This window comes from Carettochelys insculpta, chromosome 30 (genome assembly GCF_033958435.1).
Source record: "Carettochelys insculpta isolate YL-2023 chromosome 30, ASM3395843v1, whole genome shotgun sequence".
NCBI classification, from domain to species: domain Eukaryota; kingdom Metazoa; phylum Chordata; order Testudines; family Carettochelyidae; genus Carettochelys; species Carettochelys insculpta.
Window position 1 is genome coordinate 12,885,281 of NC_134166.1, and position 16,659 is coordinate 12,901,939.

Here is a 16,659-nt window from a genome sequence, read left to right on the forward strand (position 1 = left end):
AATAAGGGGGACAAATTTAGCTATAACTACCCGAGAGAGAGATCTTGGTGTCATTCTGGATAGTTCTCTGAAAACACCCACTCAGTGTATAGTAGCTGTCAAATAAACATACAGGGTGTTCAGAATGATCATAGAAGGGATAAGCTGGAGAATATCTTATTGCTTCTATATAAATCCATGGTATTCCTGCTTCTTGAATGCTGCATACGGATGTGGTCGCCTCCTGTAAAAAAGAGATGCCTTGGCATTGGAAAAGGTTCAGAAAAGGGCACGTGGCCAGTTCCCCCTCAGGCTGGTGTAAATCAGAGGTAACGTGTAAAAAGCCATTTTCCAAAACGATTTTGGTGTTCGAATAAAACAAAATTATTCAAGCGTTTGGTTGAAAAGTGGGGACAGGAGCAGCAAATACTCACCTGCCCTGTTGATACAAACTGCCGCCTGCTGGTTTTGAACCAAAAAAACGAAGCCCACGAGTCACAAATGTTCGGGTTCGGGTGATTTTCCCTGCAATATTTTTCCCTGGATAATGACACAAAAGACATTTTAAAGTCCCCCTCCCCCCCACCCCCCGCCTATTTATCCTGAATTCCGTGCTGGTCTCTGCAACCACAAACAGCCTCTCACCCACCCCTTGTTACACCAGTAACAACCAGGGACACACGGTGCCACCCCCTCTGCATGCACCCCATGGAAATACATGGGGGTGTGGAGCTGCTGGTTGGACATCACGGGGGTGGGGGTGATGAAGCTTCCCTGCCAGGTTGTCAGGTAGTTTGCTTTTGCTCAAATCCATTGAGAATAAGGTCCAGGGGATTCTGGTCACTGAAAGCTCAGCGGTAACTTCAGTGTTCTTCAAGCCATCCAGATCGTCCCTTGTTCAGGATGGGCAGTTCCATCTCCTAGCCACAGATGTGAAGCTGCTGATGGAGCTGGGGATGAAGGCACCGCACCAAGCTCTGGGACCAGGCCAAGCCGCAGGGGCCAGACTGTGCCCCAAGGCTGAACCCTGAGGCTGCACCCGCCGCAGGCACTGTCATGCTGCCAATGTGCGGACGCTAACTCAGGGGCATAATGGAGAGCAGTGGTTCTCAAACTTTTTGGCATCACATTCCCCTTCTGATTTTTTGAGAAACCCTCATGCCCCCGCCACCTCTTCTTTACCATCATCCAGCCCCCTTTTAACAAAAAAATTCAATTCGCAATTTAAAACAAACACAAAAACTTGATATGAAACATTATTTATTTAAAATTGAAAATCACAGAATCATAGAACACTAGGACTGGAAGGGACCTCGAGAGGCCATCAAGTCCAGCCCCCTGCCCCAATGGCAGGACCAAGAACTGTCTAAATCATCCCTGACAGACATCTATCTAACCTGTTCTTAAATATCTCCAGCGATGGAGATTCCACAACCTCCCTTGGCAATTTATTCCACTGTTTGACCACCCTGACAGTTAGGTACTTTTTCCTGATGTCCAACCTAAACCTCCCTTGCCGCAGTTTAAGCCCATTGCCTCTTGTTCTATCCTCAGAGGCCAAAAAGAACAAGTTTTCTCCCTCCTCCTTATGACACCCTTTTAGATACCTGAAAACCACTACCATGTCCCCCCATCAATCTCTTTTCCAAACTAAACAAGCCCAATTCTTTCAGCCTTTCTTCATAGGTCACGTTCTCTAGACCTTTAATCATTCTTGTCGCTCTTTTCTGGACCCTCTCTAATTTCTCCACATCTTTCTTGAACTGCGGTGCCCAGAACTGGACACAATACTCCAGCTGAGGCCTAACCAGCGCAGAGTAGAGCAGAAGAATAGTCTTCCTTGGCCCCTTGCAGGAGCCTGGTGCAGCCCCAGCTGGTCAGCTACCCGAGCCCCATGCCAGAGCTGCCCACACCAGCCACTTGCCCGAGCTCCGTGCCTCTGGGGTCAGCTGCCTGCCTGCCACCTGAGCCCCGTGCTGCCAGGACCAGATGCTCTCCTACCAGCCACCTGCCCCAGCTGCAGGCCAGTCGCCTGCCTGAGCCCCATGCTGCCAGGGCCAGCAGCTCATTCACCATCCCGAGCCGCCCGAGCCCCATGCTACCAGGACCAGCCGCCCACCTGCCAGCCTGAGCCCCATGCTGTTGGGCCCAGCATTGAGTCACCCACATAAAATGGCAGGGACTGAGAGACAGAAGCAAAGGCCAGCTCTTGCTTTGGTTGGGGAGGGTGATGGGGGGGCTGGGTCACCTCGTGCACCCCCATGCAATTTCTTGGCACACCTCCCAGCTTGGGAAACCAGGAGGTAGATGATAACACCACACAGATCACATTACATCACGTCACGTCAAGCATTGAGCTAAATTAACTAGAAAGTCCAACTTCCACTGCTCCACAGTAAAATGCCTGAAGCAGCAGAGAAGAAATGGAACTGATATAGAATAATTGCTGGGTTTTGAAAGTTTATTGCACTTGTACAAAATTTATGGACCCCTAAACTTTTTTACAGACTGTACGTACACGTCCAATTTGTGGACTGTCTGTAAATTTACGGACTGTTGGCAACCCCGGCCTCGAGGTGGCTGCGCCTGCACCCGTCCTGCATGGCTGAGGATTTCACTTACACATGAGACAAATGCCCCTCCACCAGCATGGGATGAACCTGCAGCTGCATGGCACCCCGGCTGGCTGGGATCTGCTTGTGAACACACGCGAGTTGAGTTGTGGGAGTTCTCAGCCTCAGATGGGCTGCGTTTCCCCCTCCCTGCACTGCAGCTGCCAGAACAGAACCTGCCTCACAGCCCCCAGCCGCTGTCCTAATCTAGGGGCTGACCTGCCAGGAAGAATCCCAGAGAGGCCAGCAGGTGCCCTCCCAGGGTGACCCTGAAGGCTGCGTCACAGAGATGTGGCTCAGCTTGGTGTCTAGGGGGCTCTGCTTACAGGAGGGAGGTGGAGGCTGTGCCATGTATTGACTATGCCCCATGTCAGAGCAGCTCGCTGGCAATGCCAGAGGCGAGCCCAGGTGTCCTAACCCCCAGCCCTCGCCTCTCACCCTTTGCTGCCCAGCTCTGCGTTGGGAGGAGCCCACAGCCAACAGGATGTTGCTGGTTTCAGCAGTTTTCAGCCCCAGCTAACAAACAGGAAATCAGAAGCTGCAAACTGGTGAGACCAATTTCTTTGAAATCACGTGAAAAACAGACACCAGGCTCTCGCCCCGCCCCCTCCTGCCAGCCAGGAGATCCCACAGGCCCCCTTGCCCAGGGTGCAGTGGGGGCAGATTCATGGGGGTGCAAAGCCAGTGGTTCTCAGACATTCCCCACAGCTGGGCTCCTTCCAGGAGTCTGAACCCCGAGCCCTATGACCAGGCGCTGAAGAATCTCACTTGGCTTCCCAGGCCCCCTGTAGTGTGAGAGCCTGGGGAACTGTCCTGCTTGTCACCCCTCAATCAACACCTGCCCTGCACTTGTGACCCCCAAAACCCACTATGTGACCCCCTCCAGTGTCAGGACCCCCGAGGCTGAGCAATGCTGATGGTGATTGGAGAATTATATATCTCATAGAGCTAGAAAGGACCTGGAGAGGTCATCAAATCCAGCCCCCTGTCCTCATGGCAGGGCTGATCATCATCCGTGAGGTTACTTCCCCCTTCTAAGCAATTTGCCCCAAATCCCTAAACGCCCCCTCAAGAACTGAGCTCACCATGCTGGGCTTAGTAGGTCAATACTCAAAGCACTGAGCTGTTGGCATGACCACGGAAAAGCTCTATCTGCCCCCAGAGTGATGTATGCCCCAGGTTGGGAACTACTCAGTGGCAGCCCCTGTAGTGCCGAGATGACGTGCCACCCGCGGCTGGGCTCCCTGCCTGCAAAGTGTCTCTATCTGCAGCTCAGCCCCTGGAAAGTGAAAGCAGAGAGCCTATAAAGGCAGCACGGCCCCTGCTCCAGCCTGCACAGAGCGCCAGGCAGCCAGAGCGCCACAGCAAAGGGAGCCGCTCCAGAGACCATCCGCCCTTCTCGCCATCGCTGCCTGACCACGCAGCTGGGTTGGCCTCTGCCCAGGTGAGCGGCGCCTCCGCTTTCCACACGCCCAGCGAGCAGGTAACACGGCACGGGACAAGGCACCAGGCACAGCGTGGGTACGGCACTGAGCGCCTCCAGGATCGCCTGGGGAACCGGCTCCATCTGACAACAGGAGCCATAAGGCAGCCCCTGGCAAAGTGCATGTCTAGGGACAAAGAGTATCAGCCACTCCCAGGCTTGGGGGTCAGGGGAAGTGAGAGGGAGCAGCTGTCCTGACTGTAACCTGCGGAGGGGAGATGTTGCTTTCCCAGGCAGACCGTTGAGTTGCAACTCTGGGAAGGATCCAGGTGTCCTTGGGGAGCCATCTGCCTGTGAGCCCCCCAGGGATGCTGTGGCTCAGTGGGCATGAGGAACCCTTGGCTGAGAAAACCGATGATCAGCAAGTAGGAGGCGGGAGGCGGGACCCCCTCTGCTTACAACACAGGGGAGGCCCTGCTTGGAGACTGCGCCCAGCTCTGGGGAGGAGGCAGAAACCGAAACCCTTTCCAGTGCCCCGAGAAGCCAGGACTCAGCCCAGCTGTGCACAGCTCCAGGCCTGGCATGTTATGCAAATTACTTCTTGGCCAATTTGCAAAAAGCCAGAAACCAACTTATAACCGACGCCTGCGTCCCCAGGGCACAGAGGGGAGGGAGGAAATCAGGCAACGGCAGAGAACTAGGCAGCTCCGTGGCTGGGCCATGTGGCACTGGGGTTGCTGGGGGATGCTGACGTGCTTCTGGGGTGGATGGCTCGGGGGGTGCTGGAAGGTGCTGGGGGTGGGTCTGTACACATCAAGGACCGGTGGGATGGGGGGAGAGACATGTGGGAGCTGAACTGGGGCATGTGGCAGCTGGGTCACCACTCCAGCAGCCGACACTGTGTCTGGGAGCTGGGCTCAGTCCAGAGAACGCTGGGTTGGAGGAGGCAGGGACCTGGCTTCTCTCTGCACACTCGGCCATCCTGGCTGCACCGGTCCCACTGAGTTCCCATGTTTGAGGTTCCCCCAGGAAGTGTGACAGTCATTAATCAAGTTCATTAGGGTGCTCCCTGGGGCCTGGCCAGGCCGGGTGCTGCACACAGGCAGAGCAGCGGGTGACCCCAGAGATGGAAGCAAGCAGCGTTAGTGCCAAGGCACAGGGTTGGAGGGGCAACAAATGGGGGGCTGGGATGGAGGGAGGCTGAAGTGGAGAGGGAGGGGGAAGCAAACAGCCGATCAGTTGAGGGAGCAGACAGGCAAGGCTCAACTGCCTCAGTTTCCCCAGAATTCCCCAGCTAATTCGCCAGCTCCCAGCTCGAGGCTCTGGCCAGCTTCTCCCTGTGCTTTAAGGCCATCTGGTTTGCAGGGGCTGATTAGCATCAGGAGACAAGGGGCTGTTGCTTGGGGACCCTGGGGGGGAGGGCCCCCCCGGCTTCATAATGATAAAAGAATTCGCTTTAATGGAACAAAAGAAATGTCGAGTTGTGTCCTTCCGATTTTAAAGTTCACTGAAGTGTCATTCTATGGGGCAGCGAGTCATTAGCAGCATGAACAGATTTTAAAGCATCAATAATGGTGCAACATGGATATTTTAATATATTCAGGGGCCCCCACTGACTGCGCTGTCCCAGGGCCCCACCTGGTCTTAAACTGCCCTGGTCGTTTGCCTGGCAAGGCAGGGGGCTGGCTGAGTGCTTCTGCCCTAGAACCTTCAAGGAGTAAAGGTGTAGAACTCCCCTAGCTTGAGAGGGGAGACCTTTGGGGACCATGGCCCTGGAGATGTTTGGGGTGAATGGAAGCTAAGCCCTTGATTGGTGGGGGCTGGGCATGGGGGTAGGCTGGCTAACGCCTCCATCTTCTTCCCTCCTGCAGCTCTCTGCAGAATGTCCTGGAGCGATATCCTATACCCGGACAACCCAGCCAGGCGGGAGAAGGTGGTGCGGTTGCACCAGGAGCTGTTGAACTCCATGGAGCTCAATTTTGATGCCACCAACGAGCTGATTGGCATGTTAAACAAACACTGGCACTGCGGGTTGTGCCCCATTAAAATGAAGACGAGCGACACCATCCAGGAGAACTGCGACCTACTCCTGGCAGCGATGACCTCCATCCAAGGCGAGCTGAAAGCCATCGATGAAAAGCTGCGGAGCTGCCTGGAGCCAGACCTCTACAGGAAGCTCCACGACTTCCAGGAGATGGACCAAAGCAAGATGAAGATTCTGAGAACAGCGACCCAAGTGGCGAGAGGAGCGATCGGGATCACAGCTGCTGCGATCATCATCAAGGTGGGTTTATCGGCCTTGGCCAGCAGAGTCCTGAGCAATGTGATGATGATCGTGGCCAGGGTGGGTATCATTCTGGGCGGCATTGTGGTCAGTGCAATACTGGGCGTAGGTATTGACTTAATCATCAGTGCCATCCTGGGCGCCAAAGAGAGAAAAGACCTGGAGGAGAAGATCCGGGAGCTGCAGGAGATTGTGGACGAGTTCAAGCCAGCCTCCAAGGAGTACAGCAAAGCCATCATGAAGGTCATGCTCCTGCTTGAATAATCTGCTAGTAACTACTTCCAAAGCCAAGGCCTTGGGGTCTGGTCCCCTGCTGGGTGACTTAGCACAGCACCTCTACAGCCAGCACAATAAACGCAATCTAGCTCTTCTATGGCGCTTTCATCAGGTCTCATTAATGTGTTTTTCCTCCCACCTGGCTGGGGACGGGAAGGACTTTCATCCCCATTCTCCAGATGAGAAAACTGAGGCCCAGAAATTGCAAGGGATTTAAGCGCTTCCACTGATTTCAGGGCAATGGGCTCAGACTCTCTGCGGACTCAGACAACAGCACTGCTTTCGTGGGAAGCTAGTCAGCTGTCCAGCCCCAAACAAGAAGTCTGTATTGTAGCAGCAAGTTGCTTTGAGTTTCCCAAATCACAGACTAATGCTCTAATACTGGCGCATTCTTCTCTTCTAACTGCACCTCTCAAAGCAGCTACCAAAGGTCAGTATCTCTACTTGAATTGTACACTGGGGGGAAACAGGGTCACCAGACAGCTTCACCCAGCAACAGCCCCAGGACTGAGAAGTCACAACTTGTTTAGACTTTTCCCTGCCAAAATCAACATGTTCCCCACCAAACCTTCTGATTTTGACAAAATGGTTCTCCAATGGGAAAATGTTTTATCCAAAGCTTTGCAGCCAGTGCTGGGCCTGGCCCAGGCCAGAGAAGCTGCCTCTGGGCTTTCTGCCTTCAGCCCAGATCTAGGTGTTGAGCTAGAGCACTCAAAGGTGCAGGAAATTTCCAACCTTTGCTAGGGGTCAGCAGGTGTTTTGATTCAGGGCCCCTTATCTGAACCTGGAGGTGGGTGGGGAAGAATTCTGGGTAATGGTGAGGTCTAGTGTAGGAAAAAACAAGATGACCCTCCAGACAGGGGATCAGCTGAAGTACATCAGAGTCGTAAAGGGTGGGTGGAGCAGAGGTTCTCTCGCTTTCTGGCTGGGCCCCCTTGGAAGATATTTCGGGCTGACAACCCAGACCCCTAAAGGGAACAGCAGATCACTGTACTTACTCAGCAATGAACGAAGCGCATCAGCGTTATCCCACCAGCCTATGATGCTGAAGGCTTAGCGGCTTCCCTCTGCTGCTCAGGCCGGAGATCAGCTCACCCAGCCAGCGTGTCCACCCCAGAACCAACCTGGGCACTTGACCCGGGGCCTGCATTGAATGCAGCGATGTCCTCCCCTTCCTCTGGTCTCGTGGGCAAACTCTCCTTCTGCGCTGCATTCACAGCTGGGCAGCAAGAGATTGTCACCGCAGAACAACGTGGTTTTTCTGTAACCGCATGGAACAGCCTACAGCCTTCCTCTGGGGCCAAGACGAAGAGCAGCCGCCCTTAGCTGTAAAGCTAAGAGTTACACGCTCACACGCCATCCACATTTCATTACAGCAGAGCCACGCAAGGGAAGCAGACCCTGCCCCAGCAACCTCCATTGTTGCCAGATAAAGAAACGTCTCAAGATGGGTAGAGAAAAGTTCAGGAACCAATTTTCTTCTGGCAAGAAACGACTTCTCAACAGCTGAGATGGTGGAATCCTCATGCTGCGATGATTGGGCCTCGCTCTCCTCGTCTGTAGCATCAGCCTGGTTTGCAATTCTCTCTGCTGTGTAATTAATTTTGCGAAGTGTAAATCAGCTAAGGTGGGGGGCTAGGACTGGTTAGGGTAATTCTGTGACAGTACATTAGGATTGGTGAGTAAAATTATACTGAATTATAGCTGAGCAAGACTCAAGTTTTACTACATAAACTGGGGTCCCAGAAGGAAAACAGCAGGAAGGGAAAGGAACAGCAAGAAGAAGAAAAGGAAAAGACCTGGAAGATCTCACTTTCAAGACACAGTCTAAGACTACAGCTGCCAGGACTCCTCTGCATGACGGTGATGGGCAGCAACCAGCATCCAGAGAGACTGACTTTGTCCGCCCAGCAGGGGAAATCTGCCTGCCTTCAGCCAGGCCGATGAGCACGACTCCGAGTGCTTAGCATGTATTCTGCTTGCTTGGTGATTGTTAATAAACAGCGAATAAGAATATTCCTTTGTAAGGCTTTTTCAATGGAAAAGATCCTGCACACTCGCCAGGTTGCCCCTGGATTGGGTAAAGGTGCGTGTGCGGAGGAGAGGAAGGAATTTGTGTGGGTAATGAGGGGCACCCTTCTCCCCACAGCAGCATCCTTGAAACAGGGCATCTCTCAATCTCACAACCCCCTTGCGAGGCACCCTCTCTGGGACCAGAATCCCGTTTGCAAAAACATTGTTCAAGAGAATAAACAGCAGAGAAAGGTTCCTACTCACACTACGGTTGCACAGGATGAATTTACTGTCAATCATTTCTAGAAAATGCCTCCCATTCTGATCCGTGGGGCTTGAACCAAGTCCTCTGGGACCCAGCAGAACCTATGGCTCTGGACTCAGTCCAGAAACACAGGTTCCTCTGCCCCGGGACTTCTGAAGAAACAAGTTCCAGTCCCTACACACTCCTGCATTTACATGAGCCAAAATTTTTCTTCAGGTCCAATCCCTCAAGCCATTTCCCTTCCAGCGTTTTGAAACATTTCATCTCTGGTTTGCACCTTTACCCCATCGACACGTGAATTTGCTCCACTGTGTTCAACGCGTTACCATGTGCAGGGAGTTGGGTGTTTCCAACTTCTGGTTTCCATGTGTCTTGGTGGAACCTCTCCCATACATTTTGTTCCAAATTTCCCACGCAGCTCTGCCCCACGGGTAACATTTACCAACCAGTTGTTCTCTCTAGAGCAGCAGTTCCCAACCTTTCTGAGATGGGGACCCATTCTGACAATTCAGAAAGACCTTGTGACCCCTGGCGATTCAAAACCAGAGAGGGTAAAGGAGGTTCTTCCCCTGGGAAAAGTACACCCCTCCCCCCCCAAGCTTAAACCCCTCTCCAGTAGGGTTGCCAGATTCTTGGAAAACTTATGTGATACAGGCAGCCCCACCTGTGGGATGCCCAGCCAAGGCTTCCTGTCCATCATAAGATTTCCCAGAGACTGGGGTAGGGACCCTGGCAGCCCTGCAGCAGGGGTGGTGAGACCTGACTGGCAGAACCAGCCATGGGATCCCTGGCCACGGTGGGAGGGAACCCCTGCAGCCTGCGTCTTGAAGTCAGCTGGGGCACAGAGCCCTGGCCAGCAGGAGCCAACCACAGGATCTCTGGCTGGGGTGCAGGGCACCCCGCAGCAGCGCAGTAAAAGCCCTGACTGGCTGTCAGTCCCCCCTGCCCCACTGTCCACAGGCTCAAACCTGTCTTGGCCCCCCCCAGCCGAGTTCCAGGCTGCCACTGCTGACCCCTGCTGCTCCTTCATTGGGTCAGCTCCTTCTCTGCCCAGATCCCCCCAGCCCTCCTACTTCCTTCCCCCACCTGCAGTGGGACAGGTCCCTGCTCTGCGGGCTAACATGGGACTCAGTTTGATTGGTTTCAGGGAGGGATTCCTCCACCTGGCTGTTAAACCAATGAAATTGAGTTCCGTTTCAGCACCGCAGGGCAGGGCCTGGGAGCCGAGGGGGAGCTGAGTGGCTGCAAATGGCACCTTAAGGCCCCACCAGGGACCCTCAGAAAATCTAATTGCGACCCATATATGGGTCCCGAGCCCTAGGCTGGGAATCCCTTCGCTGGGGGCTTTTGTTACATGACAGCCAAAGGTGTGAGATGGAGTGGACTGAGTGAGTTCTTCTTCAAATGGTTTATTTTTACCAGCTCTTTCCTATCTCTTTGTAACGTCCTGGGGCAGAAGAGATCCATCAGCCGTCGGGTCAGACAAAGCACTCGCCAGCCACAGCTTGCAAAGTGGTTTATAAAATATAAAGCAGCAGCATCTCAATGAGGGAAACAAGTTGGGGAGGTTAGGAATGATGTTTGGAGTCCTGGCTCCTCACCACCCTCCGCCAGCTCTCACTGCGCTGCTGAGGGGTGCCCTGCACCCTGGTCAGGGAGCCTGTGGTTGGCTCCTGCAGACCAGGGATCCACGCCCCAGCCGACTTAAAGACATGGGGCTGCAGGGGTTCCACCCCAACCCCGGCCAGGGCTCTCAGGTCTCACTGCCCCAGCTGGCTCCTAGCTGCAGGGCTGCCAGGGTCCCCGCCCTGGTTTCTGGGAAATCTTATCATGGACAGGAAGCCCTGGCAGGTGGAGTTGCCTGTCCGGCATAAGAATCAATCCCAGGGGCCCCACCTGCTTCCCACACCAGGAGCCATAGGCAGGCAGCATGGCCATGCTCAGAAGCACACCCCTCACCCCTTCAGAAGTCCAGGTCCCGGAAGCCCCTCAAGCTTGGTCTGTTCCTCTGTTCCTCATCTGTCCCCAGCGCCTCGCCCTGCGCCTCTGACTCTCCTCCGGGCTCTTGGGGCTCCAGCAGCTCCCCCTCGGCCTCACCCGGGGCCCCCAGGCGCCTGCGCTCCTCCTGGGTGAGGGGCTGCCCATCCCGCAGCTTGTCCCGCAGGCGCTGGTGTTTGCCAATGCCCAGCTTGGGCAGGCCGCGGTTCAGCCCCTCCAGCAGGACGCAGGCCTTGCACAGAGGCTGGCTGGCCACGTAGCCGCAGCGCTGACAGGCCCCCCGGGCTGGCAGGCGGAGGTCGGAGCGCAGCGAGAGCCGCTCGCCTGAGTGGCAGAGGTCGGCCACAGCGCTGGGCCGAGCGGCCTCCAGCTCTTTGAGCAGGGCGCGGGCGTGGCCACGGTAGGCCTGGGGGGCGTAGACGCACTCAGTGCTGAAGTAGTCCAGGCCCTGGAAGTAGGCGTAGAGAACGATCTCTTTCTCATAGGCGTGGCGCAGGGGCTTGCAGCGAGGCACGGCCCCCTCTCCCCCCGCCGGCCCGGTTCCTGCCCCTCGGCGCAGCCGGCCCACGTCCCCCCGCAGGAAGTTCATCAGCACCGTCTCAGCCACATCGTCCGCGTTGTGCCCTGCGGGGGGAGGGCAGGAGAGAGTGGAGATGTCAGGCCAGAAGGGAGCTCCTGGGGTCGGACCCTGCAATGACCTCACCCCCACAGTACAGCGTCCCCAGAATCAAAAGCTCTGTGCCCCCCCGCTCCTTCAGCCCCTGCTCCTCTAGCAAATCCCCCAAAGCAAACCCCACCAGCCCCCCTTTCAGAATAGAGGCCCCTCACCAAGGAGACCCGATTCCCCTCTCTCGCCAGCTGAGCCCTCCACCCAGAGCCTGTCCCGAACCAGACCCTACCCTGGCTCCCAGCCACCCACATCAAACCCTGCAGCTGCCCCCTGGCAATTCAGAATCTACGCACCCCCCCACCCCCCGCCTCCACTCCACAGGCACCTGAGCAACAACCCTAGCCCACCACCCACTCCCTCCACCCTCAGGGGTCCTGCTCCCCCATGGGCTCTCCTGCTCCTCTGGCCATCTTGTCTCCGCCTCTGCAGAAGCAGGACCCGTGCTGGCTTCAACCCCTATAGCATCCTGCCCATCCCCCCAAGTTGCAGGACCCCGATGACTTCCCCTAACTGTGGCATCCTGCCCCTTTCCAAGTTGCAGGACCCCTGGCAGCTCTCCCCACCCGTGGCACCCAGACCCTCCCTCTCCACAGTTACAGCTTCCCCACCTGTGGTATCCCATCCCCCAAGCTGCCGGACCCCCAGCAGCCCCCCGAACGCCGAGTTGCTGGAGTCACCCCCCCCCCCACTCCCAAGTTGCACGACCCCCCACGGTGCCCCCCCACCTGTTGCAACCTGACTCCTCCAGCAACAGAACCACCTGTGGCTCCCGCAACCTGTGGCATCCTGCCCCCTCCCCACTCCACGCTGCAGGCCCCACCTGTGGCGATCTTGTCGGCTCCCAGCAGCAGGGCGCCGCGGTCGAGAGCCTGGCGCCGGAAGACGCCGCAGAAGGTGCAGTTGTTGCGGGGGCCGAGGTGGCGGGCGATGCGGTCCATGCTCCAGCCGTAGAGCTGGCGGTAGGAGACCACGTGCATGGGCAGGCCGGAGCGGAGGTGGTGGCGGCGCACGGCAGCCAGGGAGGCGTCGCGGTAACCGGCGATGCCCTCATCGACAGAGAGCAGCAGCAGGCGCAGGCCGTAGCCATGGCGCCGGTCCAGCAGCTGCAGCAGGTGGGCCAGCACCGTGGAGTCCTTGCCGCCCGAGGCGCCGATGGCCACCGTCTCGCCAGGCTGGAAGAGCCGCCCGGCCACGATGGCTTGGTGCGTCTCCTCCTCAAAGGCTGCCAGGAAACAGGCACGACACAGGGCGTGGCCCGTCTTGGGGCGCCGCAAGGCGGCCGGGCTGGTGCCACAAGCAGAGCAGGGGGCCGGCATGGCGGGGAGCTGGGAGAGATGGAGCAGCAGTGAGTGGGGGGGGCGGTGAAAGAGATGGAGCAGCTGCAGAGTGGGTACAGCCCCCCCCCCCGCTACCTCACCCCAGCCCCCCAACCCACTCTAGCTCCCCACCCCCAGCTCAGCCAGGCCCCTTCCAGCCCTCTCGCCAACCCTGCCTGGGCTCCCCCTTACCTAGCCCAGTCCGCCCCCCACCTCACTCGGCCCCCCTTTGTCCCCACCCAGCCCCGCAGCTCGGTCAGGCCTCCTCCTGCCCTCCCCCCAGAGGCCCCCACCTCCTCCTGCCATCCCAACCCCAGCCCGCCCCACCCGGCGGGGTGCAGGAGCCGGGGGCGGGGAGCATGGAGGGGCGGGGTCTGACTCACTCACTGTGGGAGCAGCGATTCCTGCAGCGGCTCCCCACGCTGCAGACCCAGCACTGGCCAATTCCCGGCGTGCGCCGGGTCAGAGACTGCAACTCCCAGCGTGCACCTGGCCTACAACTCCCAGAGTGCATTTAACTACATCTCCCAGCATTCAGCTGGCCTACAACTCCCAGAGTGCATTTAACTACATCTCCCAGCATTCAGCTGGCCTACAACTCCCAGCATGCACTATGCCAAGACCGCAATTCCCAGTGTGCAGCTACCTAGCCACTGCGCCCGTAGGCACCTACTCTAAGACTACAACTCCCAGCATGCACCTATGCAAGACTGCCGTTCCCCCCGTGCAGATACCTCGACACTGCATCAGCAGGCGGGTATTCCGAGACTATCGCTCGCAGCATCCATCATCATCATCCTCATCAACCGTGAGCTCAGCGCCCGTTGGTGTCCAATGCTGCCCTCGCTATTTCCTTCCCACACTCCCTGGCCAGCGCAGAGGGCTACGTTTCCATTGACCAGCTCTGCATCACTCCCTGTGACCCTTCCTCTCCCAGTCGAACTGTCCATTATGCCGCATACCAGGGTCTTGATTTTCCATTCGTCCTTCGTGCCGCAGATAAGTCCGAACAGCTGTAACTTGCATTGTGCCACACTCTGCAGTAGGGTCTCCTCCGGCTGTATCTGCCTGTCTGATTCCGTGGTGGTGACCTTCTGCATCGTCCCTGTCCCCAGGTTCTATAACAACTCCTCTCCAACGCCAATATTCTCCCCTCGGAATCTTTCGTTAGCTGCCGTCTCGCATCCCTACCTGCCTCCAACTCCCAGGATGCACCTACGCAAACAGTGTACATCCCTGCGTGCAGCTACCCACACACTGCATCCGTATGCGCCTAGTCTGAGACTGTATCTCCCAGCAGGCACCTGCCTACAACTGCCAGCGTGCATAGTAGCCAGAGACTACATCTCCCTCCATGCACCTGCCTGCAACCCCAGCCTGCACCCATCCCACAGGTTATGTGGCTGACCAGCGGGTCTTTGCCCAGGAAAGCTTATGCACTAGTAAATCTGTTAGTGTTGAAGGTGCCATGGGACTTTTTGTTGTGCTTGGGGATACAGACTAGCATGGCTACCCTTTGGATGCTTATTCCAGAGACTGCGACTCACAGCATGCACCTGCCTATAAATTCATTAACTCTCCAAGTGCTACAGGACCGTTGGCTATTGTCAGCTACAGACTATCAGGTCTACCCTTCCGAGTGCATCCAGAGCAGTGGTTCCCAAACTTTTTGGCATCATGCCCCACTTTTGATTCACAGACACCCTCACGCCCCACCCCCCACCTCTTTGTTACCATCATCCAACCCCCTTTCAAGAAAAAATTCAATTTGTAATTTAAATAAACACAAAAACTTGATATAAAAATGTTATTTAAAATTAAAAATAAGCATAAATAGTTTATGTTGCCCCCTTGCAGATGCCTGGTGCAGCGCCAGTTGGCCAGCTCCTGAACCCTGGGCCAGTTGCCAGAGCTGCCCACAGCAGCCACCCACGCACCTCAGACCTGAACTGCCAGAGCTGCCTGCCCGAGCCCTCACTGCTGACACCAGCTACCCATCTGCCTGCCAGCAGCTGGGGCCAGCCATTCACCCCAGCCGCGGGCCAGCTGCCCAAGCCGCCTACTGCCCAGGCCAGCCACCCACCTGCCAGTCTGAGCCACCTGAGCCCCACATTGCTGTGGCCAGCCCCCGACTTGCCCACCCAAGCCCTGCACTGCGGTGGCCAACCCTCCACCCACCAGCCTGAAATGCTTGACCCCTGCGATGGCAGGGTCAGCCACCCAAGCCCCATGAGTCCTGCAAGCAGGCCAGCCGCCTGAGCCCCCACGAGCTGCCCAGTCAAGCCCCTCCCCTCCCACAAAGCCAGGCACCACCAGCCCCCAGGTCTTACTCTGTCCCCATCTCCTTTACCTGAGACAGGCATCCCCAGCCTCCCATCTAACTCCATCCTTCTCCCCCCACCCAACCCACACTCACTCCCCTTAACACATGGGTCTTTGCTGTCGGCCTGCTTTTTATAGCAGTTACGCTGGTGCACCCATGTAAAAGGGCAGGGGCTGAGAGCCAGAAGCAAAGGGTGGGGGGGGGAATAATGTGGGGCTGGGTTGCCTTGTGCCCCCTCGCCCCGGAATTTCTTCATGCACGCCCACCAGTTTGGGAAACCACAATCCAGAGGCAACAAGTTCCAGCACGCACCATCCAGATACACAAAAAAGCAAACTCGTGGCACTTTACAGACCAAGAAATGTATTAGGTCATGAGCTTTCGTGAGTCAAAACCACTTCCTCAGATGAATGACTCCCAGTAGGGACCTGCCTACAATTCCCAGCATACACCTACATGGACACCACGGCTACGTCTACACGCGCACCCAACTTCGAAATAGCTTATTTCGACGTTGCGACATCGAAATAGGCTATTTCGATGAATAACGTCTACACGTCCTCCAGGGCTGGCAACGTCGATGTTCAACTTCGACGTTGCTCAGCCCAACATCGAAATAGGCACAGCGAGGGAACGTCTACACGCCAAAGTAGCACACATCGAAATAAGGGAGCCAGGCACAGCTGCAGACAGGGTCACGGGGCGGACTCAACAGCAAGTCGCTCCCTTAAAGGGCCCCTCCCAGACACACTTTCATTAAACAGTGCAAGATACACAGAGCCAACAACTAGTTGCAGACCCTGTATATGCAGCACGGACCCCCAGCTGCAGCAGCAGCAGCCAGAAGCCCTGGGCTAAGGGCTGCTGCCCACGGTGACCACAGAGCCCCGCAAGGGCTGGAGAGAGAGTATCTCTCAACCCCCCAGCTGATGGCTGCCATGGAGGACCCCGCTATTTCGATGTTGCGGGACGCGGATCGTCTACACGTCCCTACTTCGATGTTGAACGTCGAAGTAGGGCGCTATTCCCATCCCCTCACGGGGTTAGCGACTTCGACATCTCGCCGCCTAACGTCGATTTCAACTTCGAAATAGCGCCCAACACGTGTAGATGTGACGGGCGCTATTTCGAAGTTACTGCCGCTACTTCGAAGTAGCGTGCACGTGTAGACGCAGCTCACAAGTCCCAGCACTCAGCTGCCTACGACTCCCAACATGCACTTGTTCAGAGACTGCATCTCTCATCAGCCCCCAGGAAGCAGCAACCCAGCAACTCATTTTTCCATCATCAGAGAGGTAGTAGAGTTAGTCTGTGTCTTCAAGAACGAAAGAAGTCCTGTGGCACCTTATAGAATAACAGATATTTTGGAGCAATGTTCCATTATGTTCCCTGTAAGCCACTGAGTCTCAAACCTTAGCCTGATCCCTACCCCCTACCAGACTCTTCATCTTTTTTTTTTCCTCTGTGTGGTTGCCAGATTTTTGGAAAACTTACGCAGGA

At 56.3% G+C, this 16,659-nt stretch overlaps 2 protein-coding genes across 6 annotated transcripts; one reads left to right on the forward strand and one right to left on the reverse strand.

The window, feature by feature from the left end:
- Positions 1-92: 92 nt before the first annotated feature.
- On the reverse strand, positions 93-14,068 carry CTU1 (cytosolic thiouridylase subunit 1). 5 transcript variants are annotated; one of them, XM_074980589.1, is made up of 4 exons: positions 13,799-14,068; positions 12,341-12,845; positions 10,812-11,474; positions 93-223 (listed from the first exon to the last, which is right to left on the reverse strand). In XM_074980589.1, exons 1-3 carry the CDS (start codon positions 13,934-13,936, stop codon positions 10,816-10,818), a joined length of 1,302 nt encoding a protein of 433 aa, XP_074836690.1. In that variant the 5' UTR covers positions 13,937-14,068; the 3' UTR covers positions 93-223; positions 10,812-10,815. The 5 variants fall into 5 exon arrangements, with proteins under 5 accessions (XP_074836690.1, XP_074836689.1, XP_074836693.1 ...); XM_074980588.1 differs by lacking the exon at positions 93-223 and having other exon boundaries at positions 8,734-11,474; positions 13,799-14,062; XM_074980592.1 differs by lacking the exons at positions 93-223; positions 13,799-14,068 and adding an exon at positions 13,571-13,735 and having other exon boundaries at positions 8,734-11,474.
- On the forward strand, positions 684-8,590 carry LOC142003551 (single-pass membrane and coiled-coil domain-containing protein 3-like). The gene is made up of 2 exons (XM_074980597.1): positions 684-4,074; positions 5,886-8,590. Exon 2 carries the CDS (start codon positions 5,897-5,899, stop codon positions 6,560-6,562), a length of 666 nt encoding a protein of 221 aa, XP_074836698.1. The 5' UTR covers positions 684-4,074; positions 5,886-5,896; the 3' UTR covers positions 6,563-8,590.
- Positions 14,069-16,659: the final 2,591 nt, after the last annotated feature.

Bases quoted from the DNA above. Each gene is read 5' to 3' on its own strand.
- LOC142003551 (XM_074980597.1), top strand. From the start codon at position 5,897: ATGTCCTGGAGCGATATCCTATACCCGGACAACCCAGCCAGGCGGGAG.
- CTU1 (XM_074980589.1), bottom strand. From the start codon at position 13,936: ATGCAGAAGGTCACCACCACGGAATCAGACAGGCAGATACAGCCGGAG. The intron at 12,846-13,798 runs GTATGCGGCATA...CATCTCTCCCAG, and splicing joins AATGGAAAATCAAGACCCTG to CTCCCCGCCATGCCGGCCCC. The intron at 11,475-12,340 runs GTGGGGCCTGCA...CTCCCCCCGCAG, and splicing joins AGCCGACAAGATCGCCACAG to GGCACAACGCGGACGATGTG.